The sequence below is a fragment of the Lepidochelys olivacea genome (genome assembly GCF_965140295.1).
Source record: "Lepidochelys olivacea isolate rLepOli2 genome assembly, chromosome: 17".
Classification (NCBI taxonomy): Eukaryota; Metazoa; Chordata; order Testudines; family Cheloniidae; genus Lepidochelys; species Lepidochelys olivacea.
This window is the reverse complement of record NC_140427.1, coordinates 9,622,264-9,647,611: the sequence shown is the minus strand read 5'-3', so window position 1 is coordinate 9,647,611 and position 25,348 is coordinate 9,622,264. Positions and strand designations below refer to the sequence as shown.

General features: G+C 46.6%; 1 protein-coding gene across 1 annotated transcript; it reads right to left on the bottom strand.

Annotated features, from left to right (window-relative positions):
* Window positions 1-5,467: 5,467 nt before the first annotated feature.
* LGALS9 (galectin 9) lies at window positions 5,468-24,007 on the bottom strand. The gene is made up of 10 exons (XM_084650594.1): window positions 23,894-24,007; window positions 20,864-20,952; window positions 19,192-19,402; window positions 18,450-18,569; window positions 11,962-11,997; window positions 11,548-11,598; window positions 10,681-10,692; window positions 8,387-8,475; window positions 6,788-6,950; window positions 5,468-5,894 (listed from the first exon to the last, which is right to left on the bottom strand). The coding sequence occupies exons 1-10, from the start codon at window positions 23,921-23,923 to the stop codon at window positions 5,748-5,750; spliced, it is 948 nt and encodes a 315-aa protein (XP_084506720.1). The 5' UTR covers window positions 23,924-24,007; the 3' UTR covers window positions 5,468-5,747.
* Between the last annotated feature and the right edge of the window lie 1,341 nt (window positions 24,008-25,348).

The following is a 25,348-nucleotide window of genomic DNA, read 5'->3' as shown; positions in this document are numbered from 1 at the left end:
TGCTGAGCTCTCACCTTCTAAGAGTCTTGTGTTGGGCATCCAAAGAAAAAAGTACACCCCAAGTCACTAGCCACTTCTTAAAATCTTGGTCACGATTTTCCACATGCATACAACCAGATATACAGCGCCCTTCATACACACTAAAGACCATCATGTAACTATTTTTTCCCCCTTTCTCTACTTGAAGTTGTTCAGGAAGGAAAGTTTAGAGGTTAAGGCCTGCATGGGACTCAGAAACCTGGCTTCAGTTCCTGGTTCAGCTACCAACTTGCTGTGCCACCTGGGGCAAATCCCTTAACCTGCTAGGTCTCAGTTCTTCATCTGTAAATGTAGGGGATACCGCTTCACCTGACAGAAGGGTTGTGAAGATAAAATCCACGATTGTGAGGTGCTCAGATACTACAATGATGGGGGCCATATAGTTACTTAGCCAGATAGGAAATGGGACATGTCTTAGTTATAACTTAAATGTCATAGAGCTGTGAATTCCCACCCTCCTCCCCTCACGCTAGCCATGCACCAGGGAAAAAACACAAGTCTTAGGGCCAAGGCAGAGGAGGATAGGGCCTTTAAGACCAAGCTTTCATATATTTTCCATGTGAAGCATCTGATTGCCATGTCTCATAGTGCCTCAGGCCAGAATAAGAACTCCCTCCTACTTCCATAGTCAGGAGATGAGCTTGCTTTAGAAAGCAGAATTCTCTCTATGGGAGAGGTGAGCATCACCTTTACGACACACAGCCTCGATGACTGACTACAACCAAGGCACTAAAGCCTCCACTGCACAAGGCGCTGGTCAAGGAGTCACCTGAACCAGATACCTCATGGAGCCAGCTCAGCGCAGGCATTACAGAAAACAAGTTAACACTGAACTCAAACTAGCTACTGGGGCGTTAAAGCCCATAACAGAAATGTTAGTCCTTCAGTGACCCAAGGCAAATACTGTCAAGATTAGATTCCCGTCCAAGCCAGGTTACTTGAGTTAGGGCAAGGAGAGACATCCCTGCCCTGTCTTCACCCAGAACTGGTCTCTAGTAGAAGCAGCCAGCCCTTTTTTATCTGGGCTGCTGGGCCCTGATTGGCTTCCACCTGCTGCCCGCCCTTTGGCGCCACAAGATGCAGCAGGACACCTTCATGGGGAGGAGGAAGAGGTTTTCCCCAGGCAGCAAGGCACCTGACAAGGGGCAGGAGAGGCCTGGTTCACCCAGTCAACGTTCTGGTTCCAATCCAGCAAAGGACCTAAGAACGTGCTTAAGTTTAAGTATGTGATTAATCCAATTGAAGTCACATACATGATTTGGTGCATCGGGGCCAGGTACTTAGCATCTTGTGGATCACAGCCCCAAGCTTAGGTCTGATCCAAAGCCAACTGAAATCAATGGGAGTTTCTCTCTTGGCTTGAAGGAGCTTGGATCAAGCACTTTCAATTGTAAAATCCTTGGAGCAAGAATTGTGAGTTCCTATGTGTTCGTACAGCACCTAACACAAGGACCCTTGATTGTGACCGGGACCTCTGGCTACTACCACAACACAATTAGTAATAATATAGAATTATGATGTTACTATCTTCCCATCCCACATTACAATTTGGCATAGGTAAACCTGGTGTATATAATTTTTAATCCACTGGAGCATCATGGATTCAAATGTTTGATTCAAACACAGTTGGGTTTGTGTTCCTCTAATGGAGACAGCAGAAGGAAAAAAAAAAAAGACAGGAGATGGGTGAGAACAATTTCAATTAAAGAAAAAAAAGAACTGGCATATAATTATTATACACTGCTTGGGCAAGCTGAATAGTGGAGAGTACTTATACATATCCCTAATACCGGGGGAAAGCTACCCTCAGCCAGAAATAGGCTCTTAAACTTCACTCAGCCTTGGAGATGGAAAAGAGCATTGTAAACTACAGGAAAAATATTTCTAAATTAAACTACGTTTTACAAACCTCCTAGTACTTTGAGATGTTAGTAACACCAGCCGCTCCAAGAAGCAATGGTCTCAAGTAGCAGTAGGGGAGGTCTAGGATGTATATTAGGAAACACTTTCACTAGGAGGGTGGTGAAGCACTGGAATGGGTTACCTAGGGAGGTGGTGGAATCTGCTTCCTTCAAGGTTTTTAAGGCCCAACTTGACAAAGCCCTGGCTGGGATGATTTAGTTGGGATTGGTCCTGCTTTGAGGAGGGGATTGGACTAGATGACCTCCTGAAGTCTCTGCCAACCCTAATCTTCTAAAATCCCCAGCCCTAATTAGTGGCTCTTTAATCCAGTATAACAAAATCCAGTGGCTGGGAGCTGGAGTAAGCAAAGTTCAAACTGGAATTAAGATACACATTTTTTAAGCAGTGATGATAATTAGCCATTGGAACAGATTACCAAGGGATATTAAATTCTCCATCACTCAGAGTGTTATAGGGTCCATTTACAATATGGGGTGTCACCTGCTGTCAGCTCTGGGGATTAGCTCTTGCCAGGCACTGCCCTCCTGTGGTGGGGTCTCTGCGTGTTGTCTCTTTCACTCTGTGGCCCCTTTAACTCCTGAAGCTGCAGCTTCCTGTGCGTGGCTTGGTCCTCCCCTTCCAGGGAAATCAAAGTCCTTCCAGACCATCTGCAACACCCTATGTCATTTCCCAGTGCCTGGTAGAGGAACCCAGGCCCACCCTCTACGCTGGGTTCCAGCCCAGCCATCCTCTAACAAGCAACAAAGCTCTGCACAGTCCCACCCCTTGCTGCTCTTTCCCTGGGCTTTTTCCCACTTACCTAGCTGCCCTCTCTTGCTGGGTTTGCCAACCCAAACTCCCTCTGCCCAGAGTAACTGTAGTCTACTTCCTTACAGCCTCTTGCTGCTCGCAGCTCCTGGGCTTTTTACAGGCCCCTCCTTTTCCTACGCAGCTGAGCCCATTTCCAATCAGTGGCCTGCTCCTGGTCTCCTTTTTCAAGTGCAGCCTGGGTAGTTAATTGGCTTGTCTCACCACTTTAACCCTTCCAGTCCTATGTGGGGTGGACACCCCATCACATACCCTCCCTCTCAGGGGTGTGGATGCCTCCTGCCCAGCCCCTGCCGTACCCACAGGCCATCCCTCTCTTGTTATGCTTCCTCCACCAGGAGACACAAATTATACTGACCCTCCATGGCATCCCTAAACTTTTCCTTTTGAAACTTCAGGTCTCCTTCAGCTATTTGCAGGGGTTGTTCTGCTGCCGCCAGCTTCCCCTGGAGCTCCTTCACTTGCCCCACAGGATCCCCCACCACCCTTTCACTCAGGGTCCGAATTCTCACCAGAGCTTACTCCACTTCCGTGTGGAGCAGTTCCTATGCCTACACAGTTCCTATGTCTGTCTGGGCCCTCTCCCTCCCAATCATCTTATCTGTTACCTCCCTACTACCCCCTGCCGGGTGTGTGGGATAACCACATGCAAGGTCCACGGTCATTGCTACCATGTCTATCCTGACGGTCTCTGGCATATGCTGGTCTCCAGACACCACCTCCTTATTTCCTGTTTCACTGGGGTCCCTGCCTTCCTCTTTGCTACATCGCCCTTTCTTAAGAGGCCAGTGCCTCTTTTTATGCCTAATCTCATGGCACCTAAAACAAATCCTTGGCCTTTTCTTGGGAGTAGGCCACTCTTCCGCCTTCTCTTGTCTAGCCGCCTCTTGGGCTAGCCTTCCCCTCACAACTCAGAAATGGGCATACCCTTCTGACCACAGGCGAAACAGGCCCCTCCCCTACAGGTTCTCCCCCCACGTTAGACTTTTTTGGCTTTCTCGTTTTCCTGCCTGTATAGGTAGGGGCACTCTCTGTTTAGGTGTCCCCCTCATTCACAGACATAACACCGCTTTGGCCAGGCCCACAGCCTCCTGGTGCTGGTACCTCTCTTCTTATCTCACTCCCTGCAGTCTTTATGTGAGCTCCTGCGGGAAGAAACTAATAAATACAGCTGCTGTTCAGTTAGCCGTGTCAAAGAGGTTTGCGGGTATCCATGTGCCTCTCACTGTCTGTTGGTTCTCCAGCACTTGCCTCAGCAGGGTCTAGATCCATCCCTGCTGATTGTCAGTCCCCTTCTGCCGGGACGGTAACTCTGGAGTGCAGGCTGGGAAGTTATAAGTGCCCTCAGCAAAAAAGGCTTTTTCACCTTCATTTGGTTTTTTGCTATGGCTTGCCACACTCCCTTGTATCAGAGGTGACTGTCTAATGCAGTTCTTGGCAGTGCACCACAATCTCTTAATCACCCCCGTACCAGGGGCAACTGCGTGGCCACTTCCCCCCACTACTTGTCACACACTCCCAACACACCTCCCTTTGGCCAGGGAGTGACTGTAGCCTACTGCCTTGCAGCCTCTTGCAGCTGCTCACAGTTCCTGGGCTTTATACAGGTCCCTCCTGATCCTGCCCAGCTAAACCCACTTCCAGTTACTGGTCTGCTCCCTGTCCACTTCACGTGCAGCCTAGGCAGTTAATTGGCCTGCCTCGCCCCTTGAACCGCTCCAGTCCTGGGTGAGGTGGACACTGCATGGCATGGAGTTTTTAAATCAAGTCTGGCTTTCTTTCTGGAAAATATGCTTTAATTCAACCACAAGTCACTGAGCTAGATGCAGGAATAACATGATGAAATTGTACGGGTTGTGTTACGCAGGAAATCAGACTAGATCAACGGTTCTCAAACTGTGGGTTACAACCCCATTTTAATGGGGTTGCCAGGTTCAGTGTTAGACTTGCTGGGGCTGAGGGCTGAAGCCAAAACCCAAGTGCTGCCACTGGGAGGTGATGTCAAAGCCCGAGGGCTTCATCCTGGGACAGCAGGGCTCAGGCTCGCTCCCTGTCCCTCCCCCTCAGGTCATGTTTTAGTTTTTGTTGCCAGAAAGGGATTGCGGTGTAATGAAGTTTCAGAACTGCTGGACTAGATGAGCACAATGTCCCTTCTGTCCTTAATCTTTGAATCACAGCCCAACACCATAACTCAGCTGTTCTGATCTATTACAGGGGCTGTCCAGCTGGTATCTGCAACACCCTATGCCATTTCCCCGTGTCTGGTAGGGAAACCCAGGCCCACCCTTCACACTGGGTTCCAGCCCAGGGATCCTCTAACAAGCAACAAAGGTCTGCACAGTCTTACCCCTTGCTGCTGTTTCCCTGGGCTTTTTCCTACTTACCTGGCAAGTTACTACAGGGCAAGCCACGTGAGAGTCTACAGCGTACCACCTTCCTGCTCAGTAACGTCCCATGTGAATTCTGCTACAGCACAGGGAAAGTTGAGGGACTTTAATGGGCAGCAAGCTGGTGCGCTGTAGATGCAGACCCTGGCTTTCCCAACAGTAACTTGCAATGTAGACAGAATCTTTATCCATCAAGATAAAACACAACCTTAAGTTTGAATGGTTTCTTCAGAACTCATTAAAAAAACTAACACATTTTCTCCAAATGTTTTAATATTAAGTTTAATGCACAGATCCCTGATTATTCACTTACAAAATTAAGGAACATAAGTATCATCGTAGTAAAAAGGCCTAAAAAATGAACAATATGATCTGAACAGAAGTAAAGTTCTAGCATATAAAAAGCTTATACAAAAAGCGTGGGTTGGTCTAGAAATAGCAGGATTGCTAGTTAGGTTGAAGTGGTTATAAAAAAAAAAGAATTAGATTCTTGATTAAGTTTCAGTAGCAAATTCCCTAGTAAACAGCTAATTTTAGGAGGCGTACACAGAAGCTGACTCTGTTATATAAATTGTATGTAGGATTTCATCTTTAAACCTGAACATAGGTCAGCATAACATCACCCTCTACTTCAAGCCTGTCTATCTGCTGGAGGTTAAGAAGTCGGTGGTTGTATGCAAACTGGTGGAGTCCATTCACAGTCACCATAAAGCAGCAAGCTTCACATAAAATCCAGATCTGCAAACCAAGGGAGGAAAAAAAGAGTGAAGAAATCCCATAAACAGGCATTCAGAAATGAGCAATAGCTATGGAGAAAAATATATAGAAAGCATCAAATATATGAATTTCTCCCTCTTTTATAAAAATACATTTGCAAAGTTGCGCTTGTAAATCATAGTAGTCATCATTCTAGCACAGGAGCAGTGTGATCTGGTAGAGCGAATGCTGGACTGGAGTCAGGGGCCCTGGAGTTCCGATGCCAGCTCTCACTGGTTTGCTCTGTGTCTGCAGGCAAGTCATTTAACCTCTATGTTTAAGATTTCCTATCTATTACATGGGGTTATCGATATTTTCTCACCTACCCCACGGGGCTGACTGAGCTCCACAGCTCTGAAAATGTCAAACACTAAGAGTTATTACAGTGGGATTTACAATTCTAGTACAGACCAGCGCTCGCTCTGGGAAGCCTGCCTCCAGCAGGAATATATATGAACGCTAAAGCCTTCATGCAGCAAAATGGAGGGAAATTCTATTCTATGCTCTCTGGTCACTGGCTTATTCCCTGAAGCACACGCACTGGTAGTCCTTTTACTGTTATCCTTACTACGAATACGGACCTAAACTTTCAAGAGTGCCTAGGGATTTTAGTACCTGGCTTTTGGGGCTGTCAGCTTGAGACACATTGAAAAGACCTAATTTTCAGAGAGTGCTAAGCACTTGCCCTCTGAAAAATCAGGCTCCTTTAAAGGTTCTCAAATTGGACAACCAAGAGCCTCTAACCACTTAACAATTTAAGGTGCTATTTCTCTTCCTAAATGTGCCTAAGTGAATGTAAAGACCTCAAAGGCCAAAAGCAAAATGTCCTCGTCAATGAGCATAACGAGTGACTAGTTTAAAATGGTTTTGCTCACTATGAAGCTCTGCCCACGGCTGAGAGGCATGCCACTTGGCAAGCCACGTTCCTCTGGCCCCCAGCGCTGGTGCAGAAAACTGTTGCGGACAATGGTCTTCTCAGAGAATCTTGGGTTTAGATGGAAGGCAATTTCTTCGCCCCATTTCAGATTGACATGGAATCTAAACACACCGGAGACAAATCACACGCATGAAACCCCCTCACTTTTAAACACCACCATTCACTACAGTTTTAACTGGGGAACACAATATGATTAACTAGAAGGTGTGACATGCAAAGTCAGTATCAAGCACAATAATACAGTACATGCATTTAAGCCACTTAAATAAAATATGCACCCTTTTATTTTGCCGCTGCAATTTGTGGCTGCTTCAAGTAGTTAATAGTTGGCCCAAGTTATAGAGCATTAAGTCACCTACTGCCTTAGTTTCAAAGATGGTGAGCAACTGCAGTTCCCCTTCACTTTACATGGAAGCTGTAAGCAGCCCGCTCCTCTGAGAATCGGGTAATCAGCTACCTGAATGTGACTACAAGTCAGGCAGTTAAATGTGGCCATCTGTGCTTGCAATTCATTATTCTCATAATTAATTGCTGGTGCAAAGTAAAATGCTTGGCTGAGGCCCCTTTACAAATTCTGATCAACAATTTGACTCATCGCTATTGTATTCATTATGTTAAACTCAACAATGAGCTTGGCTTAATCAAAAAGTTTAAAAGCTTTAGAGAAAACACATTTTTACACAATGTACACTAGCACCTTCAAGTGGTACAGTCCTCTCCTGGTCATATACCACTGTCATTTTCAGTAATAAAATGCCTTGACTGAAACGTCCCATTCCTAGGATTAATTAACAGTGCAACAATTTCTAATGAGATCTAAAAAAGCAGGCTCTGTCTTGTTCAGAAGAACTACTTTCCTCCCGTCTGCAGGGTGAAAATGTCACAGCTGTGTGTGCTGACTGAATTAGCTGGCCAGGAGATTCCAAGAGCTCTCGGCATCTGTAGCCAGGTATCTTGACAGACACCTCGACTCAGCAAGTGATTCCACACAGACAGACCTCTGCACTGCCATTAAGCATCACTGAAATCTAGGGTGCAGTTGACAGCCCAGGCAAAATTTGCCATCAGGGCTAAAATTTGCAAACCAAGAGCCAAATCTTACTCTCGGATGTACAAGCTGGCTGAAACTGAAGTCAGTGGAAGGAAGAGTGACCTCAACTGACTCTCAGTGAAGTCAATGCAAACACTCTCATGGAAGTCAACGGGAGTTGATCCCCCAAACTGTTAATTAAACACCAGCTGTACTGGCCTACTTGTAGTGGCTGTTATAGGCATACAAGCATGTTGCGCAGCCACTGAGGCTGAGGGGGAAAGATGTAAGGAGAAACACCAGCCAGTTGTAAAGGAAAAATCTTAAGGATGCCAGGACATGTCAACAGCAGCTGTGTTTGTGTGCAGAGGGATTGCAGCTATTTAAAATATAACCATGACTGTATGCTGGGGGGAAAAACCCTTACTGACAACTGCATCTTCCCTGAACTTCAGAGAAGTCTAAATGTGGCTGCAATGCAGACATGGGGCTGTCTCTGCTACTTACCTGTCAGCATCAAGAGGAATGGTCCCTGTTATTACGAGAGATCTTGATGGACAAAGTCCTCCAAGAATCAAAGTGTGGTATGGCACAGGCTAGTGAAAGATACAGGAAAACAGGCTTAAAAAATATCAATCAGAACATACTTGCTTCTGTAATAAATGAAGGGAGGGGCTAGCTCCCCTTTATGGACACCCAGCCAGCCAGTTAGCTATAAAATCCCTCTTAGTAGCTGTTCTCTACTTGCTTTACCTGTAAAGGGTTAAAAAGGAAGTAAGTGGGCACCTGGACAAAGGGGCCAGTAGGAGGCCTAGAACTTTTTAAAATTGAAACAAAACTCCCCCTTTGTCTGTCTGTTGTTAGCTCTTGGCTGAGAGGTAAACTGGATAGGAGTTATGCTGTAAGAAGTGGAGCCAGGTATGAAAAATCATCAGAATCATACCTAGAAACTGCTCATTGGAAAACCCAGATATGAAGTGAGCTGTAGCTCACAAAAGCTTATGCTCAAATAAATTGGTTAGTCTCTAAGGTGCCACAAGTACTCCTTTTCTTTTTGCAAATACAGACTAACACGGCTGTTACTCTGAAACCAGATATGTAAGTAGATCAGGAAATGTTTAGGAAGATGCGATTAGGTTTATCTCTTGTTATTTCTTTATGGCTTGTGGATTCCTCTATGCTAACCCCAGGTGCTTTTGTTTTGCTTGTAACCTTTAAGCTGGACCCCCCCGAAAGCTATTTTGGTGCTAAATTTTTGGAATTGCTCTTCTAAAAATCTAACAGCAGCCTGAGTTTCCAGATGTATTTTCTTTCTTTTTGTTTTTAATAAAATTTACCTTTTTTTAAAAACAGGATTTGGATTTTTGGGTCTTAAGAGCTTTCTGCACATGTTTTTAGTTAGCTGGTGGCAACAGCTGATTTCTTTGTTTTTGTTTCTCAGCTCTTCCCCGGAGAGGGGGATGCGTGAAAGGGCTTTGAGGATACCCCACAGGAAGGAATTCCCAAGTGCGCCTTCCTGGGCTCTCAGAGGGGTTTGCATTTGGGTGGTGGCAGCATTTACCAAGCCAAGGTCAGAGACAAGATGGAACCTTGGGAGTTTAATCCCAGCCGGGAGGGGCCAGTATTCATTTTAAAGTTCTGTCAGGCCCCCACCTTCTGCACTCAAAGTGCCAGAATCAGCCTTGGCAGCTTCCTTTTTATTTTCACCCACCAGGGGGAGTCTAATAAATGCACATCAGTTAAAAACAAATGACAAAGGAAGTCAGACAGATCCTGAAACAAAAGTGTCAGGGTGTTTCAGGTCCATTTAGAGGTTGAGTCTGTCGCCTGTAAGGAGCACAAGTAATCTTGCAATACATTAGGCATTGCCCTGCACTGTAGGGTAAGCAATACTGAATGTATCAAGCTTCCGACTCTCACGGGGAGAGTGCTTCCCAGCACAGGCAGACAAACATACACTAGTTCTGTTTGGTCTAGTGAGCTAAACCTGGGAGTGTGGCTGCAGCCGTATGCGGGGTGGCTCAGGTGAGCTGAGTTCAAGCCGGCCTGACCCCCTGGGTATGTGTCGCTGTGAACAGAGCACTAGCTTAAGCAGAGCTAGCGTGTGTTTGTCCAACAGGGCTGGGAAGCGGGCTGGGCCCAGTCCTATTCAACAGATTCATAAATGATCTGGAAAAAGGAGTAAACAGGAAGGTGGCAAAATTTACAGATGATACAAAACTACTCAAGATAGTTAAGGCCCAGGCAGACTGTGAAGAGCTACAAAAGGATCTCACAGAACTGGGTGACTGGGCAGCAAAATGGCAGAAGAAATTCAGTGTTGGGGGTGAGGGAATAGATTGGTCTCCAGGGCCCATTCAGTCATTGGCTTCCACTCTTCTAATGAGACCATCCATCTGCATCAGTTTTTGTGACCTGACTCTGAGACCCACCAGACCACACTGAGGTCACTACTATACTTTTAATGTTGGCCTTTAGTTTTATTTAACTCAATCCTCCCACCCCCCCTGGAATGCCAGGTAGCAATCAAGGCATGCAGGCTCAGCAGCGCAGGTGTATGGAACCTTTCCATAAGAAAGGTGTTCTGTAGACTAACCTTTCGACTGTTGGATAACCCAGTGGGCATTATTCTTTCCCAATGTGACAATTCAGAGAAGTCACTTCTCCTGACCCTCTTTCGGCTCTCCGAAATCACATTCTCAGCCAGAATTCTTTTTCACCTGATCTTTCAGCACTTCAAATTTAAAAAGTACCCACCTCCCCAGTGACAACCACCACAAAATAATGTTATAAAGACTTACATAAGTTTGTGGCTGGTACGGTCCAGGTGGAAAAGCAGGATTTGACGACAAACAGAAAGGAAAAGAGAAAAGATCTCACACATCTGAACAGGCAGCCTTGATAAGCAGGCAGAGTTAAAACAAAAGTGTGCTTACAAATTCCATGAGAGCCACGCTTCCAATTCTTAAATGTAACCCACTCGTTCTTTTAACTATGCTTTACTTCTGTGTATTGATTTTAAAAGTCTGTAAACCACACCAGGGTTTTCAAAGTGGGAGAGGAAGGAGGTTCCAATGACAATTTTGAAAGGGGATATCGCAAGATCCCTATTTAGACATTTGATTAATAAAAGCTTTCTATCTGTGCTGCCTAAAGTAAAGCCAACGAGACAAATTCTGTTCTTAGTGACACCCACGCAACCTCACTGAATTCTGAGAGCAGAGTATTCAGAAGCTACACACAACAAAGAAAAGGGCCCAATCCTACTTGGATGGGATTCTCAAAAGCACTAAACACTGGTCTAATTCTACTCTCCTTGACAGCAAAGGAAGTTGAGGGTCCTCAGCACCTCACAGGATTGGATCCCAAGACAATCATTTCACATTACTATCCATCCAAAAGCACCAGTCTGGAGTCTTAATATTGCAGACAAAAGTTGGCTGCTTTAGTTCTTGCTAAGCTTGCCTTAGCAGACCTGGAATATTGGGCTGGGCTATGTTCTGCTCTCCGTTACACTGATGTAATAAAATCCAAACTAACACTAGTCAAGCAAATTTAATTATTTTCTACTTACATGATGTAAAAGAGAACTCTATTTAGCCCATTGAATCAAGCAGAAAATTTTCCCTTCAATTAATACAAATGGATTCAGCATCACTTAAACTCACACTATATGTTGATCCAGGAGCCAACTGTATAGGTGGGAAAGCTGCATTGGTCTGAAAAGTGAAAGACAATCTTGGTACTTAACAAATAAAAGAATAGCCACTAGGAGGCACTATCGACACAGAAAACAGGTGAATCGTCGTGAGCGTACAAATTAGCCCTGAAAAAATCATGAAGAAGGCCCAGACTGTGATATTTTTTTTCTCTCTTATCACATATTGCCATTATTGTCTTTGCGTGCTCTGACAATATGTTTCTTTCTGATTAAAATATTCAGAATCCTATTCTTGCTTCTGATTTTTCGTGGAGTGAAGAAATAAATAGAGCTTGTCAGAGTTGCTCTGTTTCCCAACTTTGGTTCATACAAGCCAACAAAAGGAATAAAGTGCACAAAGAAAGTTAGAGTAAACACTTACGATCCCAGCTGATCTAGGACACCAAGCACCTGGGGGCTAAATGTTATGAAAAAGAAAAAATTAGTCCAAAAGGCTTGAATTAACAGTCCTGTCTGAATGGCAAAATCAGCTGACAGAAGTAATGTGGTCTAGTGATTCCAGGAGACCTGGGTATACACTCTTCCACAAACTTGATACGCAATTGCCTTCTCATCAGACCATGAGTATTTACTATTAAAGGTACTGATGCAGAAACAGTTATATTTCCTGCAATACAGTGAACTAGACTGATTGTTAGGGTAAGATATGTTGGACATATTTAGACACTCTAAGCAACAGATTTCCATAGTAGTGATGACATGCACCCTCCCAGTGACCATGCTGGAATTGCATTCTCAATCCTGCTCTTCTTCCCCTAAATATTGCTGTTTAAATGGATTATTCTTTTTTAAAAAATTGTATTTTACATATATATGGTCATGAATTTTCCAGCAGTTATTATTCCAAACGAATGGTGACAGCACTGGAAGCAGACAGGCGTAGGGGTAAATACCATGAGAGTTTCCTCAGTATTCCTGTGATAATCCTTTTAATCCATTGCTAGACTCTTCAGTGTGTGTCAAATAATGAGCTAGTTCTGTTAGGTAGCCCCAGTGTTCACTAGGACTAGATTGCACAATCAAAATTATTTCAACCATGAGTTAAAAAATTAGATTTGAACCAGATCTTAGCATCCTGCACTCTTTCCCTGAATCCTCAGGTGAATTCCTTGCCCAATGCATCAAAAGTAAACCAGGATCTGCAATGGAGATGCAAAGTGGGCAAAGAAATTAAAGACCATGAGCCAAGGTCAGCCCTGGAGTATGGAAAATTTAGCATCCATTGAAGTTCATGGGAATTACACACAGTTCCTGTGGTACTTAATTCAGCCCAATGTCTAATTCACCAGAAAAGCAGTGAGAAGACACTGCCCCTTCCCATTTGCTCAAACATCAGTGGGGGAGAGGGAATCTATACACAACAGTAGGATTATTGCAAAGAAACAGGAATCATAATATGGGAAAACAATGGGTGGCTTTAGTTTTTCAATTAGGTTACAAATTAAGAATGCTCAAATGCACCTGTAAAATTTGATTCAATAAGACAATCGCTGTATATTAAATACTAACTATTCCAGAGATCTTTGTGAAGGATTGAATAAATGTCATATACTAGATTATGAAATATTTATGTCATTGTGCACTGTTATATTTTGCTCTCAGCATGGAAAATCTTATTATAAAAGCAGGTTTCTTAATTACTAGAATCTAGAGGGGTTTTTTTTATTCTCTGAAGTCATTTATATTTCCCTCCCTCCCCCCAGAAAACAGTAAACACCACAGCTGTTATACAAATAAAAAAAACTGGACAATTCTCCCAGAGATACCCTTTGAGCATGGCTACACTTGCAAATGTAGAGTGCTTTGAGTTAAACCAACCTTCGTGGAGTGCAGTAGGGAAAGCGCGGCAGTCTGTCCATACTGACAGCTGCAAGCACACGGACATGTCCACATTTGCGGCACTTGCAGCGGCATTGGGAGCGGTGCATTGTTGGCAGCTATCCCACAGAGCACCTCGTCCCATTCTGGTGCTGTAGCTTGTGGGAAGGGTGCGGAGGGTGTGGGGCATTCTGGGTCCTGTCCCAACGCCCTGTGATGCATCGGTTCGCATCCCAGCAATCTCTCTGCTTCCATCCACAATTGGAGCCATCTTTCAATGTTTTTTGTACTGCGCGCTCTGTCTTCCCTTTCGGTCTGCAGGAATGGAGCCCGAACTGCTGAGGAATATGCTCATGAATCTCGCCAGCACATCACATTTGGCAGTCGAGTTACTCCTTAAGATCCAAAGTGATGGTAAGGACTCCGACGATGATATCGATGCGAGTATTGCATACGACACGAGATTGCTTGTGGCATTCACGGACATGCTCACCACCGTGGAATGGTGCTTGTGGGCTCGGGAAACAAGCACTGAGTGGTGGGATCACTTCGTCATGCAAGTCTGGGATGAAGAGCAGTGGTTGCAGAACTTTCGGATGAGGAAAGCCACTTTTATGGGACTGTGTGCTGAGCTCGCCCCCACTCTACAGTGCAAGGACACGAGATTGAGAGCTGCCCTGACGGTGGAGAAGCGAGTGGCTATTGTAATCTGGAAGCTGGCAACTCTAGATAGCTACCGATTGGTCGCTAACCAGTTTGGAGTGGGGAAGTCGACTGTTGGAATCGTGTTGATGCAAGTTTTCAGGGCCATTAATCGCATCCTGCTCAGAAGAGCCGTGACTCTGGGTAACGTGCATGACATTGTGGCTGGCTTTGCACAAATGGGTTTCCCTAACTGCGGAGGGGCAATAGATGGGACGCATATTCCAATTCTGGCACCAGCCCACCTAGCCTCTGAGTACGTTAATCAGAAGGGGTATTTCTCTATGGTTCTCCAGGCGCTTGTGGACCACCGTGGGCATTTCATTGACATTAACACAGGCTGGCCCAGAAAGGTGCATGACGCACGTGTCTTTCGGAACGCTGGCCTGTTCAGGAAGCTGCAAGTCGGGACTTTTTTCCCAGACCAGAAGATCACCGTAGGGGAAGTCGAAATGCCCATTGTGATCCCTTTATTGCCATGGCCTATGAAACCCTACACAGGGAGCCCTGACAGCAGCAAGGAGCCGTTCAACAACAGGCTAAGCTGGTGCAAAATGACTGTGGAGTGTGCTTTTGGCTGTTCAAAGGGCCACTAGCTCTCTCTGTATGGGAAGTTGGACCTGGCTGATGACAGCATCCCCGCGGTTATATCCGCGTGCTGTACCCTCCATAACATTTGTGAAGGGAAGGGTGAACAATTCACTCAGGCATGAAACTAGGAAATTCAACACCTGGAGGCTGAATTCGAACAGCCAGAGAGCAGGGCTATTAGAGGGGCCCAGCATGGGGCTGAAAGGACTAGGTATGCCTTGAGGGAGCAATTTGAGGCTGAAAGCCACCAGTAATGTCTGGTGCCCTGCACGGGAGTGAAAGGTGGTGGTTCCAATGTTAGTAGAATCTGTGTTTGCTACGCATGATACACTGACTTGCAGAGCCTGTTGCTTTCCTGGGCTAAGATATCTTTTACGTTCTGCAATAATAAAGAATGTTTTCAAAGCAAAAAAAAATCCATTTAATGAAAAGAAAATGCATTTATTGAAAAGAAACAAAACTGTGCAAGCGCATTGCCCAAGTTCTGGATGAGAACTTTGAAGAGATCACTGAGGCCAATTACTGCAATGTGAGAGAGCACCTCAACGCCCTATTCCACATCTAGGCATGCATGCGGCCCTAACCCTCCTTGCCCCAAGATCCCGCACCGAACAACTTCCTTCCCAAAATAAAAGCCGCTTACCGGGAACCTCCTCTGGTGTTTGTCCTTCTCCAAGCACTGGCCGCGGCGACTGGCTACCTTCCTCCTGGCTTGAGAACAGCTCCTGGTTGCATGCATCTACGGATGCAGGGGTGTCTTCCTCCGCCTCAGCACCCTCGCTCCCGCTTTGCTCCTCCTCCTCTTCCTGCCTTGTTGAACTGGGCTCTGAAGTGTCCATGGTGGTACTCGGCATGGAGGTGGGGTCGCCCCCAAGTATTGCGTCCAGCTCTTTGTAAAAACGGCAGGTCACAGGGGCAGCACCGGAGCGGCGGTTTGCCTCTCGGGCTTTGCGGTGGCATTCCGCAGCTCCTTCACTTTAACCCTGCACGGCAGTGCATCCCGGGCATGGCCCCTTTCCAGCATGTCCCTTGATATCTGCCCGAAGGTATCATAATTCCTATGGCTGGAGCGCAGCTGGGACTGGACAGCTTCCTCCCCCCAAACAGTGATGAGGTCCAGCACCTTGCCATTGCTCCATACTGGGGATCGCCTGGCGCGTGGGGGCATGGTCACCCGGAAAGATTCGCTGAGAGCACTCCACGCCTGGCTGAGCGAACAGGAAGGGGATTTTCAAAATTCCCAGAGAATTTAAAGGGCGGGTCTGACGGTTGGTCACCTGAGGGCAGGGCAGTACAGTTCAAAGTGATGACCAGAGTGGCTAGAACAGGCATCGTGGGACACGTCTGGAGGCCGATCACAGAGCATTAACAGACCAGGGTGTCCACACTGGCGCCATGACGCTCCAGCGGGGGCGCAGCAAACGTTATTCCACTCGCTGAGGTGGAGACCAGCAGCACCGTAGCCATGGAGTCAGAGCGCTCTACGTGCCTTGCCAGTGTGGACGCGTTGTGAGTTAGAGCGCACTGGGCTGCTTTAATGCGCTGTAACTTGCAAGTGTAGCCATGCCCTTAGTTGTAAGTACATCTCTTCAAGAGACTGATATTATTCCTAACACTTCATACTTCTCTAGGGAATTGCACAGATCCAAGGATCTCACAGTACTTTAGGAACATTAACTAATTAAGCTTCACAACACAATCCTCACATTACTTCACCCCGCACTCAATTACCAGCACACCTAGGGCTGCAGTTTTTCCGAGCACCACTACACTGTAAAATGGCAGAGGATACAAAGAAGGTATATTGTGTCCCACCGAAACTGCAGAGAGAACTCCCGCAGGAAGAATTAATTTACCTGCATTGGAATCTGGACAGGAAAGGAGGGTTCACACCCCTAACTTTTGCAAGAAGAGCCAGGATCTTTAACACAGAGAACGGGTCAGCACCGAGGTTTCACATCTGATTTGAAAGACGGTCCCTGCAACAGCCCAGCATTTATAAATGCCTGGCTGCTGTCTCTTGCTCACATACCCAGGTCAGATTGATTGTTAGAGCTGGGGTTGAGAAGGAATTTCCTCCCAGATCAGATTGGCTGGGACCCTGGGGTTTCTTTTGCCTTCCCCTGCACCACGGAGTGTCGCTCACCTGCTGAGATCATCTAGGCATATCTCACCAAATAATTCCCTGTCATTGCAAGGGCCTCGGGCACTGGTGACAGTTTTGTAAAGGGACCATTCAGTGCACAAGAAACACACTTTGCTTACAGTACTGCAGGCTGGGAACTTGCTGCTTTACTCAACTATATACAGACGGGGGGAAGGGGTGAAAAACACACGCTAATTAAACAGGAAATGAAGTAAGGGTGGAGCATGGCTCAAACCATCATACTCTGAGCCAGTGGCTCTCAATCTTTCCAGACTACTGTATCCCTTTCAGGAGTCTGATTTATCTTGTGTACCCCCAAGTTTCACCTCACTTAAAACCTATTTGCTTACAAAATCAGACATACAAATACAAACCTGTCACACAACACTATTACTGAAAAATGGCTGACTTTCTCATTTTGACCATATAATTATAAAATACATCAACTGGAATATAAATACAGTACTTACATTTCAGTATTCAGAGCAGTATAAACAAGTCATTGTCTGTATGAAATTTTTGTTTGTACTGACTTCGCTGGTGCTTTTTATGTAGCCTGTTGTAAAACCAGGCAAATATTTGATGTTGATGGTGCCCCCGGGAAGATCTCTGCATACCCCCAAGGGTACGTGTACCCCTGGCTGAAAACCACTGCTCTGAATAAACCCCATTAACCCCTTAATGACTACTTTACTACAGGCAGTTTGGTGTCTTCCATGACACACATTTTAGTTTCCAGAGGACTAAAATGGTATGGTCTAACTAAAGTCTTTGTACTTCACACAGAGGTCCTGGGTAAAAAGTAATGGCCTGTGATATTCAGAAGGTCAGACTGGATGATCTGATGGTCCCTTCTGGCCTTAAAAATACACGAAACAATGAAGCCTCTTCTAACGCCCTGCTGAGGCATTGGCCTACTACTGACTCAGAGAGAATGAGAATCAGCGACACCACTTGTTCTTTGTAGGCACGTATCAGTTCCTTGTAGGTCTCCAATCCAGTCCCCCGACTTTTCATATTTAATAGGTTTATAACACAAGATGGTCTGGCTGAAGGCTCATTACTATTTCCCTGAAAGGCTTGCCTCCAGTTCAGTAAATACGGGAATACAGTAGAGGGTTTTTTTTTTTTTTACAAGTAAAATATTGGGTTTAAGGACTATGGGTCCAATGATTCCTAAAAGGATCTGAACATCCTCATCCCACGCTGAGCTCAGAGCTCACTGAGTTTGCTGGCAATTTTTCCACTGTTGGTTTAGCTTAGTTACAGTTTCATTGATGGCAGCAAAATTGGAAGCACTAGAACAGACAAGCATTGGCTTTTTATCATTCTATCATCTTGGAGCATGACACGGCAATAAAAAAATACCTGCACTCTGTCCACGCTTATGTTTTTTTCCCACGGTTAGTCTAACACTGGTGAAGCTCCACCACTGGGAGCACTAGTGGGGACAAGACCCGTTTGAGATATTCAGAAACCCATAGGATATACTCAGATTCTCACTGGATCATGCCCCAAATCTGCAAATACTAGAGTCTCTCCAGTTCACCTCGTGGTTCTGAAACACAATAATACATGCAATCGGCACTTACAGTAGTATCTTGGAAGCTGATGACTGCCACTTCCACACCCCCAGACACACTAAGGTTGTTCACTTTGGAAAGTGGAATCCGGTGCTTGTACTCCACAAAGTGCTTTCCATTTACAGCAACCTGCCATGTGTAAAAATCAGAAGTTATTCTTTTGGGATAAAGGATAACATCTCGTGCCCATAAGAAAATGTAAGGTTTGTTTTAAAAAAAAATTACAAAACCTAAGAACAATAGAAATATTTCTATGAAGTTTTACAAAAATCAAAGAAACAATTCAAAATAAACCAACATTTCCCTGCAGCTTTTGCAACCGAAACACTGCAGCACTGTGCTAGTACCTGGGAACCCAAAAGCGAAATTCACTAGAAACTGAGGAAGAACTCAGGCAAAACTGACTAGTCTTTCAATTGTCTAAATGGATTAAGGCCACAGTCCTGTAAACACATATGCCGGTGCTTAGCTTTACACATCTGAGCAGTCTCATTGAAGTCAATGGGACTTCTCACATGTGTAAAATTAAACATGGACACGAGTGTTTCCAGCATCAGGGCCTAAAATGCAAAAGTAAGCACAGAGTTTTAGTCCATTCCCATTCCAATAAATGGAAAGACTCCCATTAAAGATTCCCTTTAAAAGAGAATTGTTTTAATATAACTCTTTACATGTGAGAATGTTCCTTGATTCAGCAGAATAGCCATTTTAAAAATAATTTTCAAGTAAAATATAGTATTAAAAAAATTACCAGGAATGAGTCGTGTGTTACCAAAACCCGAATCTCAAAGGGGTGACCTTTAAAAAAAGGCATTTCATATTTCCTCTCCTCTTTTCCCCAAGTCTGTCTTTCAAAAGTATTGCAAACCACATATCCACCCTCTTCGAATCGTGGGTTAAAATGAAAAGCAATATCAGCTTGAGGAATTGGGCAGGATCCACACTGAAAGTCTATCTGGAACCTGTGAAGGAAAAACGTACAAAGATGAACTAAACTGAGCATAGTTAAGAAATCTAGTGTGCTCTCACTTGTATCCAAAATAGTCTTTCTAGAGGACTAGCCTCTGCTCCCTCTCAAAGATGTCTCTTCTGTCATTACAACATTTCTGCGTGGAAAGTCTAAAGCAACATAGTAATTTAGGATCACAGTCTATTCTACTGTGAAAACAAACAACAAAAACCTCACGGTGTTCATACTTAGTAGTTAAGCCTGTTCTAACTGATTTTATCCTGCTGAAAACCAACTAAGGTTATGATCCTCCAAACACTTATTTCTGGGCAGAGATTTTTTTCCCATGACTAGTCCCACTGAACTTATTAATTATAATGTTGAATTGTATAATATGAATTAATCATAATGTTTAGGACTATTCCCAGTAGTAAATATTTGTGGGATCAGGGCTCAAACCAACAATCTGAATATTTACAATGCATGTTTCAACGCTACTGAGCCTCTTGAGATATTTCCATTGTTTTAACTGACCTTCCTTCTGAGGTAACTGCGTGATTGGCATATTATAAGATTGGAACTATTTACTGCTGCGATAGCACATCTCTCAAAGGTGCATTTCGTATAGTATCAATGATAGTAACGTCAAGCCTGATCTTGCAAACCCTATCCCTTTGCGTAGTCCTGTTGATTTAAAGTAGTAAAAATTACTCAAGAGAATAGCAGCTTGACGGATCAGGCTCTTATTGGGAGAATAGGGTGGAGGAGACGAAGCGATGTTTTGGTCACACGATTTTTATAAAGGAACCTAAAAATAGTAATGTGACTAGTTTATGTTATACCAAAAGATGTGAACTCTAACTTGCCTTTTTAAAGCCCCAGTTCAGGAAAGTACTTAATCTCAAATATTCTTCTGAACAGAGATGTGATTACTCATGTGTTTAAGGTTTAGCAAGTGCTTTACTGAATCGGGGATTATATTCTGTATGCAATAAAGATGGTCCGCAGAGGGAGTACCGTACTGCAGTGATGTTAGTTGTATGTCTAAATCCAGTAATGGATACACATTCACCTAAAGTATTTGTGCATAAAGTCTTTATATCTCTGGACACCAACGAGACGAGAATATCAATTCTATGACACATATAGACTCTGATGGCCTGATCCAGGAACTCAAAACGCTTTCGAATTTGGATCTCTGAGCTATCAGCAATGGACAGTTCACCATCTTTTCATACATGATATCTGCACGCTCTCAAAGCCGTATCTGAACGACTCTGTGTCAACAGATAAGAACTGGATCAGTATTTCTGGGAATGTGGGAAACTTTAGCACAGATAAACTCCTCTGAGTCACTAGAGCTAACCTCATGACCTCTTCCTGGTCATGCTCCAGGGAGTAGAAACATTCCATTATTCTCAACAGTTCATTTTAGGCACAGGAGTGGAGCAGCTGTATACCTACAAGCACACACCTGTCACATGGAGGAAGAACAGTTCCACTGATGATAACCATCAAGCCATCACGAAGACTGCCATGAATAGGGCCAGTAAATGGGAGAGACTGGGGAATAGAAAGAAAGCAACACAGTGTCCATTAAAGGGTTACAATATTTAAATCACTTTTCTAATCCTGAATTGGTGTTCATCTCCCATTCATCTGGCTGTGGATTTAGATTCCTCTGCCCGACAAATCACTACAAATTCCAGCCTGATGAACTGAAGTCAGTATGCCGCAAAATTTCTCTCTGAGGACTGTTCCTATAGAGCATGACTTTTCTGTGTAAAGGCTTGTCCCTTGCAGCCTAGCTACGTAAGATGAAACAGCTAAAAACTCTGTCGATCCTAGTGGTAACAGTCAGCATTCCTTCCTACCAGGCAATGTGGCCTGGTGGACAGGATAATGGATTGGTTCAGGACACCTGGGATCAACTCTCAGCTCTGCCCCCAGCGTCCTGGGTGACCTCAGGCAAGTCACTTCCCCTTCCTGTGCCTCAGTTTCTCCATCTGTAAATGTGACAAGAAAGCTGCTCACTGCTAGGGCTGTCAGCCTGGGGTGGTTTGGGACTCCAGCTAGAGCCTGGCTGCCCACCAGGTTCCCAGCTCCCCACTCCCAGCCAGGCTGCTGCCTGGGTTCCCCACTCCGATCCGGGCTGTGTCTGCCTGGTTCCTCACTCCTAGCTGTGAGCCCCGCTGCACGGGGCAGCTCCCATGCTCCCGGAGAGGAACATGGAGCCGAGAACCCAGGGGCAGCTGTGCTCCCAGCGGGGAGCCCAGCGGTCAGGTGGGCTCCCGGTGGGGAGCTGCGCCCAGAGCTGAGAGCCCAGGCTGTCAGCCCCCCTGCCTCCCTAAGTTGGTGGAAGCGCTCCTGGTGAGGACACACATCACCCACAGAAGGAGGGTAGTGTAAGCGTGAACTACTGCAGTCATTACTGTGGTGGCTGTAAATTGACCTAACATAGGTTGACTTAAGTTTGTAGTGTAGACATGCCCTCAGAAACAATATCACTGATCCAGGAGTAAGAAGAGGCAAAAACACCCTATACTAGCCTACTCAGAGAAGCTTGAATAGTAGCTTTGGAAGAAGACTCTCCAAGTGGTACTCGGAAGCTCAAAACGAAAAGGGAAGTTGCATGAAGTAAAAAAACAAGCAAACAGCCCAACAACGTTACCTAAGAAGACTATATCTATTCTGCATACGGAAGTATAAAAACAAGTTCATTCCAGTTTTCACACAACAAACACTGACTTTGTGGTTTTAAAAAATAGTTGTTTTTTTTTAATCTGAGGTTCTTTTTCTCTCAGGCTTAGTTCTTTCATGTGTAACATTTTTTGTCAGAGGACTTGAGTGTAAGCATGCTTCAATTTCCTATATCAGTGGTAAAAGAATAATACGAAGAGAAGATTATAGGTGCAAAACTTGCAAGCATTTATTTGTAAGGAACCTAACAAGACAGATTTTCTCTTGCTTCAACAGATTTCTTTGCTGTGATCATTCATCACCCCAACCCCGGAAGCAATGCGCCTTTCGATTTTGGGTCTCTGGGTTGTTGCTCAATGCTGTCCATTTCCTGTCCCTCAGAGATGCACTCAGGAAACATGGGGTCTTGATTCTCCTCTGCCTCATACCTGAGATAGTTATTTGCACCTGTGCAAAGTGGGTGTACAAAGATATTGCCGGCAGAGATTGCACGCAGATGTAGATGAATACACAAGGTGCAGGGTAGTGGAGAATCATATTTCCTAAAGAGCACCTGGCTTTTTCCAAGAAGCTGTGAAATGCATTAGTCCAAAAGTGAGAAATGCAGCCACTGGGACAAATGTGTCCCTGGTATGACTGTTGTTTAGAGCAGCGATACGTTGGACCCAATGTCTTTTCCAAGGAAGACTGCCCAGGATCTGTTCCATGAACCGCTGTGACCCAATCCCCTTTCACTGCCTTATGAACCCTGGTGGCATATTACTTTCTCTACCAGACCCGGGACACTTGGGGCCACATTTCCCAGTGTATTTAGGTGCCTAAAGATATAGATAGGGGCCTAACGGATTTTCAAAAACGTTTACGAGTTTGGTGCCTGGATAAGACAAAGTGGATGAGGTAATCTCTCTTATTGGATGAATGTCTGTTGGTGAGAGAGACAAGCTTTCCAGCTACACAGAACTCTGGGTCTGGGAAAGTTACTCGGAGTGTCACAGCTAAATACAGGGGTGAAGAGAAGATAGATTAGCACAGTGGCTCTCAACCATTCCAGACTACTGTACCCCTTTCTAGGGTCTGATTTGTCTCGTTTCACCTCACTTAAAAACTTACAAAATAAGACATAAAAATGCAAAAAGTGTCACAGCACACTATTCCTGAAAAATTGCTGACTTTCTCATTGTTACCATATCATTATAAAATAAATCAGATGGAATATAAATATTGTACTTACATTTCAGTGTCTAGCATACGGAGCAGTATAAACAAATCATTGTCTATGAAATTTCAGTTTGTTCTGACTTTGCTAGTGCTTTTTATGTAGACTGTTGCAAAACTAGGCAAATATCTAGATGAGTCAATATACCCCCTAGAAGACCGCTGAGTACCCCCAGGGCTACACTTACCCCTGGTTGAGAACCACTGGTTTAGCGTAAGTCACTAGCGCATATTCTAAGGGACCATTTGAGGTGCCCGGTTGCTTTTGAAAATCCCACTAGGTGCTCATCTATGGCGCTTGACACAGCTTGGGAAATCTGGCCCTTGGTCACTCTCAGCGTGTGACTCAGCCTGGCCCAGAAGGGGGCTTGGGAGGAGTGATGGCTCCCAACTCAGGCAGGGGCGAGCAACTTGGGGATAACAGAGAAACCCAAGAAACACTTCAGTGGCTACAAAAGGGGGGTGGGAGGAGGGGACAAGAAAGAACTCTTCCTGTTTTCTCCCCAATCTCTCTCCTGCCCTCCATGCCCCACCCAAGCCCAGGGGTCCCTCTCCCCGTGCCACCCCCCCGCCAGAGAGAGAGACTCACCGGCTTGAAGTAGGGCGCCAGCTGAGCCATGGGAGCGACTGGAGCAGACAGCCTCTGACTAAAGAGAAACCGAGAGTGAGAGCGGCGGAGTCAGGGGAAGCGGAGGCTGTTGTGGGAGGGGGCCAGGCGCGGGGGGTGGCGCACAGGCTGGGGGAAGAGGGGGGGCGCAGGCTGAGGGGGGAGGGGTGCAGGCAGGAGCTGGGGGAAGATGGGGCAGGCTGGGGGGGCACAGGTGGGGGGCGCAGGCAGGGAGGCGTGTTGTGCAGGCTGTGGGGAGAGGGGAGCAGGCAGGGGATGGGTGAGAGGGGGGCGAGCTGGGGGGGCACAGGTGGGGGGCGCAGGCAGGGAGGCGTGTTGTGCAGGCTGTGGGGAGAGGGGTGCAGGCAGGAGCTGGGTGAGAGGGGGCGGGCTGGGGGGGCACAGGTGGGGGGCGCAGGCAGGGAGGCGTGTTGTGCAGGCTGTGGGGAGAGGGGAGCAGGCAGGGGATGGGGTTGTACAGGCTGGAGGAAGGGGGGGGCGCAGGCTGAGGGGGGAGGGGTGCAGGCAGGAGCTGGGGGAAGAGGGGGCAGGCTGGGGGGGCACAGGTGGGGGGCGCAGGCAGGGAGGCGTGTTGTGCAGGCTGTGGGGAGAGGGGAGCAGGCAGGGGATGGGGTTGTACAGGCTGGAGGAAGAGGGGGGGCGCAGGCTGAGGGGGGAGGGGTGCAGGCAGGAGCTGGGGGAAGAGGGGGCAGGCTGGGGGGGCACAGGTGGGGGGCGCAGGCAGGGAGGCGTGTTGTGCAGGCTGTGGGGAGAGGGGAGCAGGCAGGGGATGGGGTTGTACAGGCTGGAGGAAGAGGGGGGGCGCAGGCTGAGGGGGGAGGGGTGCAGGCAGGAGCTGGGTGAGAGGGGGCGGGCTGGGGGGGCACAGGTGGGGGCACAGGCAGGGAGGCGTGTTGTGTAGGTTGTGGGGAGCGGGCAGGGGAAGGGGTTTTACAGGTTGGGGAAAGAGGGGATGCAGGCTGAGGGGGGAAGGGTGCGGGCAGGACCTGGGGGCGCAGGCTGGGGGAGAGGGGGGCACAGGTTGTGGGGAGAGGGAGCGGGCAGGGGAAGGGAGTTGTACAGGCTGGGGAAGAGGGGAGCGCAGTCTGAGGGGGGAGGGGAGCAGGCAGGAGCTGGGGGCGCAGGCTGGGGGAGAGGGGGGCAGGCTGGGGGGCACAGGCAGGGAGGCGTGTTGTGCAGGCTGTGGGGAGAGGGGAGCAGGCAGGGGATGGGGTTGTACAGGCTGGAGGAAGAGGGGGGGCGCAGGCTGAGGGGGGAGGGGTGCAGGCAGGAGCTGGGGGAAGAGGGGGCAGGCTGGGGGGGCACAGGTGGGGGGCGCAGGCAGGGAGGCGTGTTGTGCAGGCTGTGGGGAGAGGGAGCGGGCAGGGGAAGGGAGTTGTACAGGCTGGGGAAGAGGGGAGCGCAGTCTGAGGGGGG